The sequence below is a fragment of the Lepisma saccharinum genome, chromosome 22 (assembly GCF_977018435.1).
Source record: "Lepisma saccharinum chromosome 22, izLepSacc3.1, whole genome shotgun sequence".
In the NCBI taxonomy this organism is placed as follows: Eukaryota; Metazoa; Arthropoda; class Insecta; order Zygentoma; family Lepismatidae; genus Lepisma; species Lepisma saccharinum.
Window position 1 is genome coordinate 2,830,759 of NC_139250.1, and position 21,942 is coordinate 2,852,700.

The 21,942-nt window shown below is 37.0% G+C and overlaps 1 protein-coding gene across 1 annotated transcript in view; it reads left to right on the plus strand.

Annotated features, from left to right (window-relative positions):
• Atx-1 (Ataxin 1) overlaps positions 1-15,171 on the plus strand; it is an 81,817-nt gene extending 66,646 nt beyond the window's left edge. The window contains exon 3 of the mRNA XM_083143585.1: positions 11,907-15,171. Within this exon, the coding sequence (XP_082999711.1) occupies positions 11,907-12,317 (411 nt within the window). The 3' untranslated portion in view covers positions 12,318-15,171. The remainder of the gene's footprint in view (positions 1-11,906) is intronic.
• The last annotated feature ends 6,771 nt before the right edge of the window (positions 15,172-21,942 follow it).

Below are 21,942 nucleotides of genomic sequence, written 5' to 3' on the forward strand. Positions count from 1 at the left end.
TTTAAGCGATTAATTTTATGTATGCTGGTGCAGCAGTTGTCAACAGCTTGTTTTGAGTTTTCTATTAATTCTTGAAGCTCTTCTTGGATCAAATAAAGTGTACGAGCATGGTGATGGACAATTTGCACGGTAATATTCATGGATCCCACCGTACGTCGCTCCATGGTGGAAATGAATAGAGATGAAGCATTAGGAAACTCCTGGCTCACTCTCCTTACATACTTAAAAATGAATGCCGAAATAAGATGATTGCAATTATAGCATTTATAATTTCTTACATATAAGTGTCGTTTTTAAGGTTTTAGGCGAGGGTGAATGTACTGATGTAGTTAACGTTGGTCCGATTTCCTGTGGATCTTATTGAAACTACAGCTCAACTGGGAGAACATAGTGGTGTTCCAAATATTTGTCATTTTCTTTAGTTTGAAACGCCACCGTTATATATATATATATATATATATATATATATATATATATTGTGGTGCTGTAGCATATTCTATGGCGTTGTTTACAGATAGAATTGGTTCTAGCCATGGATGTTCGCAGGATTTTTTCCAGGGAGCGGTGAGCAAGCCATTTTTTTCCGAGGGGGCAAACGAGACATATTCCTCCCATAATCGTGTAGAACACACTATCAATTCGAAGTTATCATTCTCCTGCACCGACCTTTTAATAATAAATAAATCATTGTGACTGAAATGAAAATATATGTGTGAAATATATAATTGTAGGTTGACATTCATTTTCCATGAAGGGCTACCCCCCCCCTTCCTCTTCCTGAAGTCCATGTTTTATAACAAACGACGTTGCAGATATAATGGCTACCGTGTGCAATGTGGCCGCGGTGGCTCAGTCGGTAACGCGTCTGACCACCATGCTACAGGTCCCGGGTTCGATCCCCGGGAACTTTTCTAACGTTGCAAGCGACCCACCAGCCTATCGCCCACCCAGCGTCGAACGACGTGGGTACCTGGGGGAAACCCTGGGGGGTAAAGGCGGTCAGGGGCGTGATGCTGATCACATCACCCCCATTCACGACCGGATCAAGAAAGTGTGGGGCGTTACCCCCACATCCCCTATACGCCTTCATGACGTGGTGCTAAGCACAGGGGAGCACTTTACCTTTTTTACCTTGTGCAATGTACAGAATGTAAAGTGCAGCGCTTCGCGACCAGAAGCTTCGGGTATTTCATACTATAGAACGGTTCACTAACTCGAGTGATCCACACACCTACGGGTTTTATGGGAAGGCATGGTGGTGGCTCTGTGAGCGTGCCTTCCGTATCTGCCTACATCTATTTCATGTAATTTGCGTTCACGTACATCCAGGGCCGGATTATGACGAAGTTGGGCCTGATGCTTGAAATCTTCTGTGAACAATAAACACAACGACGTTATAGTTACGTCACAGCGGAAAGAATAATTGTAACTGTATAATAAGTAACGCTGTGTCTAGGCGTCCGAAATTGGAGCTCCAAATTTCATTCTCAGATTTATTTTCAGGTTAATATAGCAAAGAAAACTGTTCAGCTTTCAGAAAAGAATCTGCATAAATATTTTTTCTTTGTTTTTCTTATAATTTTTTTAAAAACATATTTTAAACCAGATAACAATTCTGAAATATATATAGCTCTCTACCTCGTTCTGGGTTTATTTGGATTTAACAGAACGGAAAATCAGGAGTTTGAAATGTAAAAATTGCGAACAAAGATACATCTATTCATTTTAATGGAGGTTGTGATTAAAGGGTTTGATTGATTGATTGAGTTAGTGTTTTAAGTCCACTTTAAGCACAGTAAGGCTAATCGGGACTGGACCTACAGTTTAAAGTGGGATCCGAACTACTATGTGTGCCTCCACCGGGTATCCAACCCGGGACCCCTTGATTACAAGGCGACTACGGAGATTAAAGGGGCTGAATAGGATCTTGAGTCACCCGAACCAGGAATAATCATCTCCCACCCACTGGATATAGAAACCACATTATTCAATATATCATACTTAATAGAGGTCCAGTTCAGTTCATTCTGTTTTTAAAGTTCCATAGCTACGCATAAAAATATCTTTAAGCAATTTATGGCAGATGTGTACCACATCCAATGCCTTTTAGAAGCCATGTATTTGGTATTTTCTCAGACATCTATAGGGCGTGGTATTAAAAAATAAAAATAAAACTAAGTTGAGATGGTTCCCGATCAACAAGTAGGATGTCTAATTTTGAAATATTTGTGAAACATTTGACAAAGCATTTATTTGTTATGTAATTAGCTGTACCTAATGGCACTCTTCAAGCACTGAAACTACTATCATTACATATACATACAGAAACGAAATTCTTCACATCTCAGAGGAAGCAAGGAAAGCCATACGCTCAAAAGTTTTTTTTCCATCTCAATCTTTAGTGGACAATGTGATACCCGACCAAGGTATTTTTTTTCGTTATTAAATGCCGATACATGCGTGTGTTTTTAGAGTGGCATGTCAATTTCTCGTTTATGTGAAAAGGTAAACTATAATATAAGCAAAAGCATGTGCGCGTCATAGTTAAAGATTTTCGCATCTACAAAGAAAATCCAAAACACATTCCCACCTCGCCGTCCTCTGTGGATGAGGGGTTAGCATAGCACGCTATGACGCCAGAGGTTCCAGGTTCGAATCCCGGCCCTGGCATGAGTGTTATTTGTGAGTGTCCATCAATTTCATCACATCATCACTCATCCTCATCTTCGCGATTAGCCAAAAGTGGCAGAAATGCGAAGTAAAATAAACCAAATAAATCAATCAAACATTCCCATCTCATTCAAAGACCTTGTGAATCCAATCCAAAATCTACCAATAGTACCTGCAATGCTTTTATCTCGTGCATTCATCTCACTAATGTAATTTTCTTACAGTTTGACTTTAGGGTTTAAGGCGAAGAGGGACAATTATGCACCAGGCATGCATTTATTCCAATATCATCGGAATGAGCAATGCTACTAAAAAGATCTCCGCCAGAAATGAAGAGTATGAATTTCTCCCCATGTGGCAAGTGGAAGCGGTTTCCTAAGTTGATTATTAAGCCTTATACGATTTTTGAAAAATATGATGAATTAGTATTTACCGAATCCCATGTATTCCTTATGGGACATCAACTTCAACTTCAAGTTACGGCTCATCAAATGGGAGTTTCGACTTTTCCTACTACTATGACATAGTTCAACGTGCCCTTTTTTCGTCCATGTACTTTTCTACGTCATCGGATGTTTGATATTCCCAAGAGAACGAATAAAATAATGGTCCCATAAGCCTAGTGCATTTCTCCTTGCCTCCTACGGCCATCCTGGCAGTGTTGCCAAACCTGATGTGCATAATAGAGCTAAATTTTACCATTAATATAGCTAAAGAGGACTTTCAAGGAGCTAGATTAACGAAGGCTGCATAAAGTGCCTACTAGGGTAATTTTAGTTGTCAGAGGGGTGGGGGTGCTTCTATTACCGTTAGCTTTAAAGTGATGGCAATTTATTCTTAGTTTTCACTGCCTAGATTTGGCGGCATCACCCATCTCAATAATCCAATGATGTTAATATAAAATCGAAAATAAAGGGTTACAAAATTGTTATCTTCATCTTAGCCACAGCGCTATATATAAAAATACATGGGGAGGAAAGAAGAGGTGGGTGACGCAGCCTATAGCTATACGAATATCACGTCACGTGCAAAATGTACACTCATGGCAAAAGTTGGTATTTATGGGCCGGAGCCAGTGGTGGCATCATAGTGGGGCAGAGGGCGGCTGCCACAGTTCACAGACAAACGAGTGCACGAAAGAGACAGATCTGGCTCCAAAAGAGCGAAGTTGGCAACAGTGATCAGCAGCTGCCCCAGCGAGAAAGACCTAGGGGAAATTGTCCCTCCTCGCCTTAACTTAAAATGGTGTGCTTGTGTTGCATTCGATAGCAGAATTAGATTTTAAGCAATTTATGTCCAATTATAACTATACCTAATACATAGGTAAAAATAAAAAAAGATCGCAAATTGCACCTTGTTTAATGAAAGAGAGAGAGAGAGAGTGAGGGGGGGAGAATATAAAGGGGGGAGGAAGAGAGAAGGGGAGAAGGAAAGTAGAGAGAGGGAGATCTAAAGAGAGAGAGAGAGAGGGAGAGAAGAAGAGGAAAAGTAGAGGAGAGAAGAAAGATAGAGAGAGAGAGGGAAAGAATGAGAGAGAGAGAGAGAGGCCCCCCCACCTTGTTTAAATGTCTAGGAAGAATTTCATTTCACCTAGGAATGATATCGCGATGCGATGAGTCGAGAATTGTCACAGCCTCATCTCGTCTCCTGTGTGGTGAGGTCTTTCTCATCCTTGTTTGTGCTTATTTTTGTTTCGGTTTCCACTCTGAAGTTATTAAAACTTATTATAGATGCAGATAGGCTATTCGAGACTCTATTTTCAAAAAAAATGTCTTAATATGTAGATTTATGTATAGTTTTCCGAACACCCTCTTACAAAGTTATTAAAAATATCTGTGTGAGGTATAGAAATACATTGTACCCCCCCATCCCCAAGTTGGCCTGTCGTGTCTCGTCTCGTTCGTGTAAGTATTTCGTTTCGGAAAATTCCATTTTAAATATTCAAAAGATAATGGGATCAGTCATATACTCTTCTCATGAAGATTTGTATCTTATCTTCGAATCAACGCGACCAATTCATTAGAATAGTGTACCCCCCTTACCCAAAGGAGCATTCGTCTGCAGCGTGATTTTCTCATGGCAAATCTGATTCAATGGTTCCACACACATTTTAAACAATTTTCATCTCCTTAAAGAGGTTTTCAAGAACATAGATCAATGAACTAACTAGAGTGCGCGTCAAATCTCCTGCATATGACCTTGAACGACTGAACAGCACCAGCGAATCACGGACGTGCAGCGTTGCCTAGTTCAGAAGCTGTTTCACCTCGCTACTAAATCGTGTACCTGGCGCTCGGATATAAATATATTATTTCAAGTGTCAGTAGTTCAACAGATGGAAAGATAATGAATTTGCGAGTATGTACGAAAAACAAGCGTGATTGTAGCTTATACCGTTCCCTCTGTAGAAGCAATGTTATTATAAACGTATTTGCATTGTATCCTTTTTGCTCTCCCTTCGTTCCTGTTGCATTCTGAAACTTTCCGATTAGCTAAGGGAACAGGGCACGTTCGTTCCCAGTGATGGCAGAAGAAGTTGACGAAGAGGATACCGTCATTGTTCGTATTTTTTTCATGTGTTTAGTGGGTGTGTGCAGCATGTCGTTGAGTAAACCAAGTGGTAGTGATGGCGAGAGAAGAGGGAAAAATACAGTGTTGTACGAAGCCAGGCACGACAGGTGATTTTTCAGGTGTACATTTTTTTTTTTAAAAAAAAAGTGTTCGAGTGACGAACAAAGAAGTAAAATTGACTTTAAGAAGTGCCAGGATCTAACAGCTCAAGCGTGTGGTGTGAATCAAGCTACCGTTTCTCGGATATGTTCGGGGGCAAAACAATGTGGATCGGGGCCTGCTCCAATGTTTCAATAACCTAGACTAGAAAGCACATTAATATACCGAAAAGAACGACAAATTTAGATGACTTTGAAAAAAGACGTAGTTCGTAGAACAGTCTTTGAGATTTACGATCGTGGCGAATTTTCTACTACCAAAAAGATAACGTACTCTTTACGGGACAAAATATCTTACAAAGGATCTACAACTTTCACCTTGAGAATATTGAAAGAATTATGCAGTCCCTAATCAGGTATGTTCTTTTCTCCCATTATGTTTATTATATGTTATATTATCTAATGTTCCGTGCTCTCCGTGACAAGGCGTTTCGCTCGACCACGCTGTCTCTTTTCGTGTGAGATTTCGACATGGCACCGCTGCAGTGCGCTGCTATTGGCTATCGCCATATGCAGGAGATTTGACGCGCACTATAGTAGCAAGCACAATGTAGTAGAATAAGTTTACAATGGTTAGAATTTCTGTGGTAAGGAAGATAACGTTTGTAAGTTATAAACATAATACTTTTTTTTTATTGGGCGAATTGAAAATAGGTTCTTTTAACAGTAGCACCTTGCGTCTGCTGTCAAATTACCAAAGGTGGGGGAGGGGGTACAGGGTGTACAACTCGATTTACGGATTTAGGGGGGTACAGTACCCCCCTTCAAAAATTTGAGGGGTTACAATGTACCCCTGTACCCCCCGTTCCTGCGCCACTGATAGCACCCACCTTAACCCGGCCCCGTCTACATCCTCACGATTAGACAAGAATTGCGGGAAATACTAGTAAGAACTAATGTACTGTAATTTTTGTTATTGAATGTCTTTTTTCTGCCATGTTCGGATATACCTGACGTTGAGAATGAATGCTGATAGGATGAAATGGGAAAATCAGTGAATATCTACACCCTGACCGGTACCCGAACTCCAGTACCTTCAATGCGAGGTCGCTATTCGGTCACTCACAAAAGCTCTCGCCCATCGAGGCGTCACGTTCACGAACTGAGCGTCTACTCTGGCTGGATCCACCCACATCCGCTATATCAAGATTTTTCATGTACCTGACCATTAGGAAATGTCAGTGCACGGAAAACACCTATGCTCCCTGCCCTTGCTCGTGGATGTTTTGATAAACACCGTTGAACTTTTCAAGCGTGGCCAATCCCGTGCTTTACCGCGGCGGTTGCGAGCGCGTGTGGTGTACGTGATCCTTGCCAAGGACGTTGACCGCAAGTTTTTGGACCAAGAGGACGGATTGAGAGTGGTGGCAAGGACGACTGCAGAGTCACCTGGCGCCCACCTGACACTCGACAAACTGGTCGAGGTTTCCACTCCCCATACATCACTGTGAACTTTCGGTATGCTACTTTGCGCTGCAGTTGGTGGCGCTGTTGTGCCGCGTCCTGTAGTAATCGCATACCTCATCTTCACCTTTTGTTACCTTATTTGGTATGATCATGACTTCTCCGATCAACGGATTTCCATTCCGTGGCCACAAGATTTACTTCTCTCGAGGTGTTGGAATGCGGTACATTACATGACCTGCCATATTTTAGTTTGGAACTAAACAAGTTCTTAATTTGGGTGTTTCAATTCTTACACAATTATTGGCGTTAGAGAACGTGTATTTGTAATGAGATTTTTAATGTGCAGTTCAGAAGTATTGTTCGGCAAATTGTCCATGACTATTTTTATTAATTGTTCTGTTGCACCCTTCCTGTTTCGAAGGACTGAGTTTTTATGTTTTCTGATGCATAGATTGTCGGCAGCTTGTTTCGAGCTTTATTTCAATTCTTGAAGCTCTCAGTGCATAGAACCAAGGGAATAAACATTGTGATGGACAATTTGCGTGGTAATACTTATGCATCCCAATGTATCTAAAATTCCAACTGAAAATACCATGTGAATTCTGATAACTACACATTTTTTTTAGAGATTGAATCTGATAATTTTGAACTCGAAAGGGGAACGTTGGTAGTTCTTTTGTTGCCAGTACTCGAAGTGGAAATTCCTACGTGGGGGAAATACTTGGTCGAGTTTGAGGATTGGTGCATGCCTGTATGTTTCAACATGGAGACAGAAGTAGATGGGGGATGCTTTACTCACATTTTTAAACCGGAGTGGATGATCTTTGAACTCTTGTTAGTTGTAATGTCGAGATGATAAGTTACATCAACTTAAAGTATAGTCAGTGCGCTTGCAGGTGTCCTGTAATTTACAAAACTGATGAAAAAGTTTCTCGCCATCTCGAAGGGCAAACTCGCGTTTTAAGTCATTTAGATTGTTGTGACGTAGCTTATTCCGAGTTAACAGGCGAATCAGCTAGTCGTCTACAAAGTGTTCACAACTCATTGTGACCACATATCAACTTACTTTCTTACGTTGGGGTGGCAAGATAGACGTACACTGTACACCCTTGTGTTATTTTAAAAAGCTTTAAAATTCAGTCGGCCTTTTTATGTCGTATCTATCACCTTTCCAGTTTCTTCACGAATTTCACTACCATGATAAAATATAAATATGGAGTTTAAAAATGTTTACTTACAGAAGGTCTATACATTCTGTTACGTTACAAGCTTCTAACACTAGAACGGCGGAAGGGGTCAAAAAGACTCCTACATTGACCGTTTCTTTAATAACTATCAAGTTTTTCTTATTTTTTCCTCGAAATTTTGTGACTTTTCATAATTCTTTGTCCTTTTTAAGATGGTATATTCAAATCTACAAAATATAATTGCTTTTTGTGAAATTTCATGTTATACCTGTAGAACAACGGGAGGGGTCAATTTGACCCCTGTAAATTTTCATTTATGCGTGTTGCAGTATCAGCGTTAGGTTTTTGTTCCTGTGTCAATCTGTCTTTAGCATGTTCCCATTTGTCACAGTTTACATGTCGTCATGTAGCTAGTGTTCTTTGACCGGGAAGGACGTCTCCGAACATGTCGCATCAAGTAGCAGTTTCTCGTGGTGAAATGTTGCGTATTCTGGAGTGTTCAGTTGTTGAGGATTATAATTTTTATTTGTAATCAAAATGTATCACAAACCACCTGAAGACTTTGAATATAATACATAAAGCACAGAAAATAATATAAATTACAAATATGTCCCCATTCTAAGATAATTAAATTTTTAAATGCATTTCTTACGAGTTGTCAAAATGACCCCGTTCCGCTGTTCTAGGGGTATCAGATCCTTCGCCGTTCTAGTGTTAACCTGTGGTAATCCGTTATAGTCCCGATCCTCTTGCAGTCGGAAGTATGTTTAATCTGAATGACCATAAAGCTCTAGGATAGGGTAAATGAGGATTCGAACACTGGAAAAGTTCCTTTTCAGCGGTTTGTTCAATGATGTAAACGGAGTGGGAGATATACCAATAAATATTCGCGTTAGTTGAGCCCTTATAGAAAATTCATTCGAAGCTCAACCTGGTGGAGATATATGTAGGATGCAGATCGACGACATGGTCTCTTATCACCTGGGCATGAGACGGCAGAGGCAACGACGAAATTTAATTGGATAGACCGAACAGCGAGATACAAATCTCAGGTTTTTATGCTTGTTGTTTTAATCCCGTACTCCTTTGATTTTATCATGATTGCTTAATCTTTCAAAGTAAGACAACATAAGAATTACAAACTGTTGGAATCACATTAACATTGATTAAACTTTTGTTTCAAGTTTCTGTGATGTGAAAAAATATTGAACATACTTCAATTAGTCAGACTTCAGACTTACCTGACTCACCTGCATGTGACCACCTTGGGACACAAAATCCAATGTTTTATTGAAACTCATTGGTCAGAATTTTAGGAGTGAACCACAGAAAAAAGAATATGTATAAGTGGCTTTATATATGATTACGTGTGGCTCTACAGCCCCTAAGGGTCTTGGCCTATCTCCCTCCCACAATCCTACCTAGAGGTGTGGAGTTCTTCAACCAGTAATGGCGTGACGTGTGGTCAGAACGTCGAACCCCCAGCCGGTATAGGAGATATCCGTGACCAGGTTACGCTACTCACTCGTATTGGGGGCAAATACAGTATATTTCCCTTTGTAGATAAGATTTAGAATAGTGCGGGGGCAAAAGTGGCGAAAAGTGGGGGGGGGGGGACCGCCCCATCCTAATCGCCGCCACTCACTATATAACTAAGTGGCTTTGCCTATGATAAATTTATTTCTATATCGTTTCCAAAAGGAAATTAGATAATTGCGATCTTACTGTAAGTACGCACATAAAGATTTACATCAACACAGCAAAATAGTATGAGAATAGCTTCGCAAACCTTGAAAAATTGACATTCTATGCCATGTGCTGTTGAGAGCTGCCTTTTGATCTATATATTCAGATTCTGCAAGCGTACATTCATGCACGCTTGTTAGATCGCTAATAATTGACATATTGACAGACGAAATTATTTTTTTTTTTTCAGTATTCGCAGTCTGCTACAAACTGTCAGATCTGCATGACAACAGCACACGTGCCGCTTTTCATGGGACATAAAGTTCCTGATTTTGCCACCGGATGGCAGCATCAGCCTCGGAGCTCTCCGATAGGTGGCAGTCAAGTCGGATGTAAACCTCTTCGTTCTCCTCATTGTGCTGTTCATAATTGGACGGGGAACTTAAGAAATTACTGTATGTGTTGGATATATTAACTACGTACATTGTATTATTGCTATGTAAACAGAATTCTATTGAACACAACGACATTCTTTACTTTGGTTTGGATGGATAGTAGTTTGTGTTGTTTGACATGTCGCTTTTATCTTGTAACGGGAAATACTCGCATCATTTCTTTGCTGATTATTAGGATCCGGAATTTTATGGAATTACATTTTTTTCTTTGAATATATACTTGCAAACGAGTGTATCTACTAAATAACAATATCATCTACAGAATGTCACCGTATAACGGCGACAAACTTGCACAGCGCGAAGAGAAAATCAACTTTTCTCGGCAACTGGTTAAATAATATTTGTACTCATGGATGAATAGAACAATGCTACTATTTCATTATTTGACCCATGAATGAATTACACCACTGTGTCAAAGACGTATTTATGGGGTCCAGGGAGGGGGTCGAAGCCATGGGCGTCGCCAGAAATTTTTGCAGGAGGGTCGGGCAAATGATATAAGTTGAATAGTAGAAAAATAATGAGTATTATTACCACGGTTATAAATGTTATTATACAATAATAAATGTTATAAACTAATAATAAATTTTATTCGAAATAATAATAATTATTAATTACTATTATTATTATTATTATTATTATTATTATTATGTAAATTGGGAGACTCGATCCACCAAACGAGTGAATACCAGCACAACTATTTTCCATTATTTCTTTTGCATTTTATGCAGTTAGTATCTGAAAAGCTCTTTGATATTAAGTTTTGCACGTTTCGTTCAAGACAAGGCTTTATGTGTTAGGGGTATTTCTTTTTTTAATAAAGTGTGTTGTGTGACCTCTCACATACAACTGTAATTGTTAGAATTTTTGAAAACTGTGAAACCATTTGTTCTTTGGATGAAATGGTAGAATCTAACCTTGTTGCTGTATTTTTCACTCAATGTTTTCGATCCAATGCATTTTTACTTTGATTATTCTGTTCGAATACTAACTAAATGAACTTTATTTCTGTTCTTAACAATAAGAGTAACAAGCTTTCGGCTTTCTTGTATCTTTAAATTACCGATGTCAATTTCCGGGGGGGGGGGGGAGTCGACCGACCCGTTCGACGCCCCTCCTGACACGCCCATGGTCGAAACCCCCCTTTCCCAGAAAACTTAGCAAGTACTAAAATATTATAATGAAAATGTACTTTTTAGCATTTGTTGAACTATAATTGATGGTTATTCATTTCCTATGAACTTGGAAGACAAGGATTATTATATTAAGATCATTCTGCTTTGAAGGACAGTACCAAGAAGATTTATGCACACTACTACTAATGAAAATATGCATAAAATATTAATCAGGAACATCCTGTCTTATTGTTCAATAAATATTCCATTCTTTATCTATTTGACATACATTTCCTTGTTTATGTACAAATTTGGCTATCTTGAGTACACGCAAACTAGATAATAAATATATGCTGTTATATTTATATTCTTATACCATCTTTTTAAGTATTTATGTAATAATAAAAATCAATTGGCATGTTTTAATTAATATGTAATTTAATTATAATGTAATTGTTTTAATCCAAACATTATTTATTATTATTATTTCTGCTACACTTGGTTCGTTCCCCTTCCCCCCTCGAAATATAGTATTTCTAGATACCTGCCTGCACTGTGTCATTATTGCATATGTTTTCTTCCTTGCTGTTGTAATTCTTGAGAATGTAGGTTGATATTCACCATAATACTAACTGTTGTTTTCTTCTGACTTTGCAGGTTGAAGTCGATACCTCTGTGGAGCACCCATTTTTCGTGTACTCCAGAGGATGGGCGTCGTGTTCACCGGAACGCACAATGCAGTGCTTTGGACTCTCGTGTCACAAGCTCCAAGTGGGCGATGTGTGCGTTTCGCTAACCCCTCAGCCGGAAACCTCGTCGTCGACTTCAGCGGCCAAATCCTCCAGCACCACCGGACACCAGTCAGCGCACCATCACGGTGGCTCGAGGCAGTCGGCGAGCAAGCACAAAGGCGACTGCAAAGTGTCGTTGCCCCCTCCTCCCCCTCCCACAGCCACGTCCAGCCAAGATTCAGCACAAGCTAGTTCAAACCACCCTCGTAAGAGACGCTGGTCCGCACCTGATCAATTTTGTAATGATGACGTAGTGAAAAGGACAAAGGACCCTTAATGTGTTTCCTCTTCTGGGCAGTCAGTAATTTTTGACTGTTCTTTTTTATCTATGAGCTGCCATTTTTTTTTTGTTTAAATGATTTAGCCAACACTCTTTCAATGCGAACACATTGGAACGGTGTATAAAGTCTATGTTGAAAACTGTCTCTCTGGTTCCTAAAGTGATGTGTTAATAACAAAAAAAGACTATTTTTAATTACACTGTAGAATGTTAACAATGCATTTGCTTTGCATAAAACTGTTAAAGACTTTTTTTTTAAGTTCCTATGCGTTCAACTTAGGTTTTGTAGGAACAGACGATGGTGGTTACGAGAAAATAAAACACTGTACTCTTGGTACAGTTGTGTAGGAAAAGACTGAATAGGAACATTTTATATGAAATGTTAAGAAATATATGACGTGGTCTCTCTTCGGGAGAGACAGCCAAAAAAGTATTAAGGATCATATTGACAGTATGGTTAGGGTGTTTGAAGTTTAGATGTACTGATAAGTAAAAGAAAGATACAGAAATCGGCATTCAAATCAAGCATTGGAGCGAAGATGCTAAATGTACTAGAACTTTTGTTGTGGCATTTGTTATTCTCAGTGTGGGGCCAGTGTAAAGATTGCAACTCCACCTAGCGGAAAGTGTCCCAAGTTACTGAGATAACGTTATGAACACCTCTGCAAGCTTTGTGTGGAGGCAGGCAAAACTTGAAGGCTGGATGTACAGTGGGATCTATGAGTATTACCGTGCAAATTGTCCATCACCATGTTAGTACACTTTATTTGATCCAATAAGAGCTTCAAGAATTGAAAGAATACTCAAAACAAGCTGTTGACAACTAAAGCACCAGCATACATAACAACCAATCGCTTAAAAACACACAGGATGTAAGAGAAAAATTAATGAAAATAGTCATGGACAATTTGCACGGTAATACTCATGGATCCCACTGTACCACCTGACTATAATATGGGATTAAGGTCCACGAAACCCAACCTGCATATCCTACTCACCTTGTCGCATATTAGCAGGAAATAATTTTTCACACAGACAATAGACATGAGTAAGTTAGGCAGGAGTGAAGCCCCAGACGATGCATACAATCCAATTTTCAGACATCGCTTGCAGAAGTATTCCGCCATTAAACCAACATGCAACTAGGGCATGAAGTGCAAAATGTAGCTGGAGGAATGTTTGGCACAGTGGGATCCATGAGTTTTACTGTGCAAATTGTCCATCATCAAGCTCGTGCACTTCATTTGACCTAATAAGAGCTTCAAGAATTAAAAGAAGACTCAAAACAAGTTGTTGACAACTTCTGCAAATCCATCGCTTAAAAACCATAAGATGTAAGATAATAAAATCATGAAAATAGTCATGGCCAATTTGCCGAGCTATACTAGTTGCTCCCATGATTTAACTTGGTGACAATGGGGGGATACTTTGCAAAAATTTTGCTAGCTAGAGGCATACCATCCCCCCCCCCTCACTTTGAGCACTGCCTGCAACAGAATTACCTGTATCCACTTCATTGTACAATGTGCAGTATGAACAAGCGAGGCCATCTGGAATACATAATGAAGAATTATGTTTAATTTTCTGAAGAAAATTGTAATAATTTTAACTTTTATGTCATTAATTAAAATGTTTAAGTAAATAATGAATTATGTCATTCATTAAATAATTATCACATATTAATGTGTTAATGATTAGAAAGTTTTAACTGAGAATAGAGACTGCAGAATGTGTAAATTTGTCAAAATTCCAAGCCACGTCACATGAAAATTCCCGAACATATCCAAATGACACAGCATGTATGTAATCATTGCATTAAAGAAGAATAGGTAACTATCGCCTATTGTAGATGCATAGAATTTAGAGCAAAACTTGATTAACCATAACATACAGCTATAACAATGTCCATCAGCAAGGTAAATGTTACCAAAAGTTTCTTGTACATTTAGCAACACAAATCATATGAAATACAAAACAATTTGTCTTTTGAATCTGAAAATCAGTTTTAGGTATCGGAATGCTTATTTTAATGGGTAAAATAACCGAAGAAAAAGGTTTAAAATTATTTTATATCACGAGCTGCTAGTTCGCTAGTAAGCTCAGCGTGCGCATGCCTAGAAAGTGCCTTTTGCGTATAGGCTAAATATATTTTGAAGAATGGCTATTGAGTGTAAATGAAAAAATCTTGTATAGAAATATAGATATATATATACATATATTGCTTGATACAATGGAATATTACTGTTGTTACAGAAATAGTTATCACTAATTTGTTTAAATAAAAAAGATACTGATGTTCGCATTTCTGTGTCACTGTAACTGTAAAACATTACAGCAGTTATTCGTATACTCAAAAAGTTGTTGTTTATAATGAGGTTACATGTTTTCATGAAAAGACACAGGGAGAAATACATAAGAAAGGTTTGTTTCTTAAGGGTGATTCATCATGTATTGTTGAACGTTTCAAGAATGAAGAACAAAATGACCAGTTGGTGCACAGAAATTGTATTTTGTTGAATATTTCGGAAACCAGTTTTTTGGAAAAGGCAAGACCATTCCTGTTTTACATGTCAAATATAGTTGATGTGTATTGTTGTAAGTTTTAACGTTATATGCCAGTGACCTTTTTGTTACTATATATTATAAAAAATGTTACATACACTAAAAAAATCTGTACCATGTTGTGAAAACTAGAACTACTGCTTTCTTTAGGTTATTACCAAAGATGTGGAGTGACTGAGTTGTGTGCCGATTGTGGTCATTCTATATTCATATGGTGAATGAAACAATGTCCCTGTTTCTCTCCCCAACTTAGAACTATGTGATACTTATCTATTATATGCCTTAGGATGTTTTACAGAAAATATATTTCAGATTTTTTATTTAATGTGTGCTATTCTTTAATTCTGTGTAAGTCTGTCCTACCTGATATCATCCACAGTGCTTGAAGTTGTATGCGTTTACATTGTGTATTTATGCAATTTACACCTCGCACCTTCAACATACACTCCCATTCATTTTTTATTATTGTCCCTAGGTTAAAAAAACATGCAGTATCTGACGTTCTGCGAAAATGTAGCAGTAACAATTGACAATAGACAGGTATTTCATCAAATCATCAGAACGTCCATTTCCCTTTTGATATACGGAGGTTTTTCGTTATACATTATTTACAGAAGAAGTTAAAACTTGGCCGATATTCTGAAAAAATCACCATCTCAGTGTACTCTGTCACCCCGTCCTGAAGAGGGTGTGTAGACTCGTGTAGCCACTGACTTCAGTGAGTAAAAAAAAAAAACCATTCGGTACCAAACAAAGTGGCCGAAGATATGTGTGTTGTGTACCAGTTTTCCCACATGAAATGAACTATTGAAATAGTGGAAGATATCAAGTGTGTGTATTAGAATAAAGAATAAATACAAATAAATAAGTCCCCGTTGGTTTTACGTAGTAAAAGGAAAGCTTTCCCAGCCGCTCCCTTAGAGAAGAAGGCACGTATTACATCTCAGAACTCCCGCCAGACATCTGAGCCACTACTTCGTTCCCTTCCTATTTATATAAGTCTCACTAATGACCTAACCCGTTACTGGAAACTTTTGCTTGTCTGCTCTTCAGCTACACACCTGCCTATCCCAATAGCCAAAAATTTAAAAAAAGCCAGTACAGAAATATATATACAATACATATATATTATACAATTTATAACATAAAAAGGATCCAGTAGTGATCTCATCATTATAAAGTGGAAATTCCTAGTTGGGGGGGGGTTGCTTGTATGGTTCAAAGTTGAGACAGTGAAGCAGCTGGAGGGAAGCTTACGCATATCCCAGTTGGGAGGGTGCCTTAAACATATTTTCCTAATTGGAAATCCTGCACCCTCTCCCCACTTCAAGCACTGCTCACCCACTACAATACATAATGCCATTGTTGCAGTGTTATGTGCAGTTTGGAAGCAGCAAGTGACTGCAAGTCCTACAAAATTGTACACGAGGCATTCCACAAAAAGTGGTCCTACTCTATGTAAAAAAACGAATCTATCTGGAAATTATTATTGTTTGTAACTGCATGAGATTTAAATGTTTGTGAATGAATGTAATTTGCATATTTCAATTTGCAATCTGTGGCCTATATGCTTCACAGACAAATAAAGTGAAGCTTAACCATATTTTAAAAACCACACACATGTAACATACTTTCGTTAATACATTTCATGCATTCAGGCTATGTCATACTCAAGTTTTTTTAATTTGTTAGCAGACACCACAAAGTACTTCATAACTCTGTGAAATCAGTTCATTGTGAATATTTTAATCCAATTGCATGTCTAAGAACCTTGCATTTTATGCATGAATATTGCACATGTAATGCGCCATATTGGAGACTTTAAAAAGTGGTGTTTATTTTCATGAACATGTAAAGCTGACATTTGATTGTTCAATGGTATGACACTAGGCCAACTCGCATATATATATATATACGTATATTCTCAGACCAGCAATGACATGAGATTCATTCAACTGCATATGGGGCATTCCAGCGTTACATGTGTGACATTTTACACAAAATTTAATATTCTAGACATATTCTTGATGAACTGATTTCATAGTATGATGGCATAGGCTGAATGCATAAAAAGCATTAACAAAAGTGTGTTACGTGTGTGACACTTTAAAAATGTAGCAAATTTTGACTTAATTTATCTCTGAAGCATATAGGCTGCAGCTGCTAGTGACTTTTATATGCATTCACAAACATCTAAACCTTAATGCAATTATAAATAATAATTTCTATAATAATTCATTTTATTATTTGCATGGAGTAAGACCACGTTTCGTGGAATGCCCCATATAAAGAATATTGTGATGCATTATACTAATCATAACAAGGAGGATCAAGTGAATCAATCAGGAGTTGTGAATGATCACTCGATGGTATGAAATGACATCATGTAGTTGTTTTGTTTTATCCTCTAGGCGTTATCATTACATATTACACCAGTAAGTACACCTTTGATATGTGTTACCATTCTCCTTCGTTATCTTGAACTCGGCTAAGACATTTTATACAGAGGTGTGGTCGTGTGACTACTCAGTTCTATGTAGGCTTGGATTTTACAACAAATCCAATTCTGAAATTCATGCTTTTGTGTACATTTTTGAAGTATTCTTTAGTGAAGTTTTAAGTAACAAAGATTACTAAAATGAATCACACCATCGGATTTCTAGTAAAATTTTACATAAATGTGAATGGTCAAGGTTAATACATGATTGAGAATGGTGTGAGAGCGTATATCAGTGGTCTTTTAAATATACTTGGGTGATCACAGGTTATGTATACTTTTTTTTAGTACTTATTTTGCCATCTTTACCATGTGTTTTACTGGGCCAAAAGGCAGTAAGTGATCCCTATCAACTTTTTTTTGGGCACACCACTTTAACCTTTGACTCACCCTGTACAGAAATAGTAGGCTTGCTATTGATTGAATTTTCGGTGAACATATCAGTGAGAAGTAGAAAGTGTGAAATATTTATATTAACAACACAAATATTAAGAGAGACACCAAGTCATCACAACCATCTTGTTTTACTACTTTGAAATCCAAAATGTTCAGGTTTATTAAAATTTAGGTACTTCTTGTTAAGCTCTTGGGACCTGAGGAGCAAAGTAATAAGATTTCGCAAGTGTAACAGCTATTTAGCAAATAATCCTGGACGCTATTTTTGAAGGGATGGAAAACTAATCGATTATGCCCTCTGCCCCCTCCCCCAGGTAGGTCCCAAGTTACGTGCAATCTTTGAAGAATCAAAATAAAACAAATTTCTTATACACGAAACTGACTAAATATATCCGACAACGTACAATTCGACAGGTATTTCAATTAAATTACATCGTAAAATGTAAAATGCGATGCATAAATATTACCAGGTTAAAGAGTCGCGCCCATGTTCATTCACCTATTTGATGCAGCGGTTCAAAATTGAATACACTGACCAAGTCATTAATAACTTCTACATATACACCACTATCAGAACAATTCCATTCCTAGGAAAAACATGGATTTGAGAGAGAAATATAATAAAAAGAAGCAATGGACAATTTTCGCTCTATTATTTACGTATCCCACTGTACCGATGCTCTACAACTTTCATATACTTTTGCAAAATGAATTTTAGACTGAATTCGCAGAAACAACATAGAAAATGCGTTTTATTTGTATTATGGAACGTTTGCGAATCAATGCAAGAAAGTAATTTTGGATTGGTTCTTAGCTTATTCCATTCCTTGGTTTTGGCCACACTGGCATGAGAGAATCCTTCTTTGGTTTGAGGGGAAGTTGGAATGAAGAACGAAGTTTTCTGAGGAAAACACATACTGTAAGTACAAATTCAAGTTAATAACAGTATTCTTTAATTAATTAAATATTAACAAAACTTATTTCAACGTTCAAGTAAAACGTTATATTAGACGACTTGAACTCAACATTCTATTTCTAACGTTTGAATGATATTTCTTACCTTTTCCTTTCTTCACCTTAATTTGCAATGTAAGTACAATAATTCATTTTGTTCAGAAAAAAATGAGGGAATTTCTGTTTTCTTACACAGCATAATCTCACGTCGACAATTTAACCTTTCTTGCATTGATGACTAAAATTTACATTTTAAAATTCCTTGCAACATTCCAACTTTTCGTTCTAGTGTTCTCCACCATGCGAAATTCAGTAACTTGTAATTCTGTAAACCAGTTTTGAAAGCACAAAAGTGACTAACTAACTAACTAACTCTCTAGCCTTCCTAAACCCGAAGGTTCATGGCTGCAGCAACACAGGCCTTCCATCTGTCCCTATCTTGAGCAAGATCTATATACTCTTTTCCATCCCTACCGATTTCCCTTAGGTCCATCTCCACGTTGTCCCTCCATCTTCGTCTTGGCCTTCCTACTGGTCTCTTACCATCAGGTTTCCCAACAAGAATCCTGTAAACTCCTCTTTCCTCTCCCATTCGTGCCACATGGCCTGCCCACCTAAGTCTTCTTGATTTAATTATTCTAATAATATCTGGACATGAATACAAATTATGTAGTTCTAAATTATGTAACCTTCTCCACTCACCTGTCTCCTCATCCCTTTTAGGTCCAAATATTTTCCTAAGGATCTTATTTTCAAATACTCTCAATTTATGTTCCTCTTTTAATGTAAGGGACCAAGTTTCACATCCATATAATACTACAGGCAAAATTACTGTTTTGTATATTTTAACTTTTAGTTTCTTAGATATTAAACGAGAAGACAAAAGTTTATGAAGAGAGAAGTAACATGCATTTCCTGAATTAAGCCTACTTTTTATTTCCTCTTTAATATAATTTTCATTTGTTAATATTACTCCTAAGTATTTGAATTTGGAAACTGTTTCAAACGAGTTGTTATCAATAATTAGATTTTGATTATTACCTAACACTTGGTTTCGGCCTGTAAGCATATATTTAGTTTTCTCTTTGTTAACTTCCAAACCTATCTCTCTAGCAGTTTTGAAAAATATTTTAGCATTATTCTTAATCGTATTTATATCATCCCCCAGTAAGTCTACATCATCTGCATATGCTAACAACTGAGTCACACGATTTAATTTTAGTCCTTCTTTAGTTTCTTTTACCTTCCTTACAGCATATTCTAAGGCAAAATTAAAGAGCAATGGAGATAATGCATCTCCTTGTTTTAACCCATCATGAATTATAAATTTGTCAGACATATTATTACCCACACGAATTTTACTTTCTGTTTCACTGGTGCATATTTTTATCATACTAACAAGCTTCTTAGGTATTCCAAACTCTACTAATATATTATATAATTTATCTCTTTTGACCGAATCATATGCTTTTTTGAAATCAACGAATAGCTGATGGACATTTTGATTATATTCCCACTTTTTTTCAAGTGTCTGTCTGATGTGAAAAATTTGATCTGTAGTTGATCTGTTACGTTTAAATCCGCATTGATAATCACCTATAATTTCATTAGCATATGGGGTTAGTCTTGTTAAAAGAATGTTAGACAATATTTTGTATGTTGTTGAGAGTAGAGAAATTCCACGGTAATTATTGCAGTTCATTTTATCACCTTTTTTAAACACAGGAACAATTATGGATTCTTTCCACTGTTGAGGGATTTCTTCTTTATTCCATATTAAACAAATTAATTTATGAATTTGACATATTAATGAATTTCCACCATATTTAATTAACTCAGCTGGTATTAAATCAATGCCAGGTGCTTTGTTATTCTTTAGCCTTTTAATAGCATCTTTAACTTCAGTCAAGTTAGGTTCTGGAACTAAAGGTTCTGCTGTGTAGACTTCATTTACTTCTGATTTATCTCCTACATGGACATTTAAAAGGTCATTAAAGTAGTTCTTCCATCTATTGAGAATATCGCTTGGGTCAGCTAGAAAATCACCGTCTTTATCTTTTATCAAATTTACTTTAGGTTGCCACCCCTTTCTAAATTCATTTACACCTTTATATAAATCTCTGATATTTTTATTTTTGCTGTTTGTTTCAATTTCATTAATTTTGCTTTTCAAGTAATCTCTTTTTTTACTTCTAAACGTGCGGTTAACTTCTCGCTTTATTGTATTATAATTGCTTAGATTTGTATCATCAGAGTTATTTAACCACCTAAGTCTAGCCTGATTTCTTATTTCTATTAGATTATGACATTCATTATCAAACCATGGCTTACTTTTTCTTGGTTTATGGTATCCTATAGTTTCTTTAGCTGCTGATTCTATTGCATTACGTATGTGCTCCCAATTCTTATTTACGTCCGTTTCATTTATATTTTCATCATCATTTAAATCCTGCAAAACCTCAAATCTATTTGACAGTTTAATTTGGTAATCTTTCTTAATTCTTTCATCAACAAACTTTCCTGTATCAAATTTTATAACTTTTAGATTTTGTTGCTTATGATTTATCACTGAGAGTCTTTCTCTTAATTTAGCAATTACTAAATAATGGTCACTGGCACAGTCAGCACCTCTATGTGTACGAACGTCAATTATACTAGTATGCCTTCTCTTATCAATGAGAATATGATCTATCTGATTATGAGTTTTACCATCTGGAGAAGACCAGGTATATTTATGGATATCTTTATGTTTAAAAGTGGTACTTTTCACAATTAAATTCTTTGAGGTTGCAAAAGTAATCAATCTTATACCATTATCATTACTTAATTCATGAAGACTTTCTTTACCAATCGTGGGTTTAAATGTATCTTCTTTGCCAATCTGTGCATTACAGTCACCTAACAGAATTTTCATATCATACTGAGAAAATTTATCAAAGACCTGTTCTAACTCTGTATAAAAATCATCTTTAGTATTATCATCTTTATCTTCCGTTGGTGCATGTATGTTTATTAAAATAATTTTACACCACCTACCCTGTAAAACTGCATATGATATCCTATCATTAATAAATTCTACTGTTTTAAGAGCCGAGATAATTCTATTATTTATGAAAAAGCCTGTTCCAAAATTATGATTTTCAGTACCACCATAGAAAAAAGTATAATTTTTAGTTTTACAATTCCCTTCTCCTGGCCACCTAACTTCCTGGA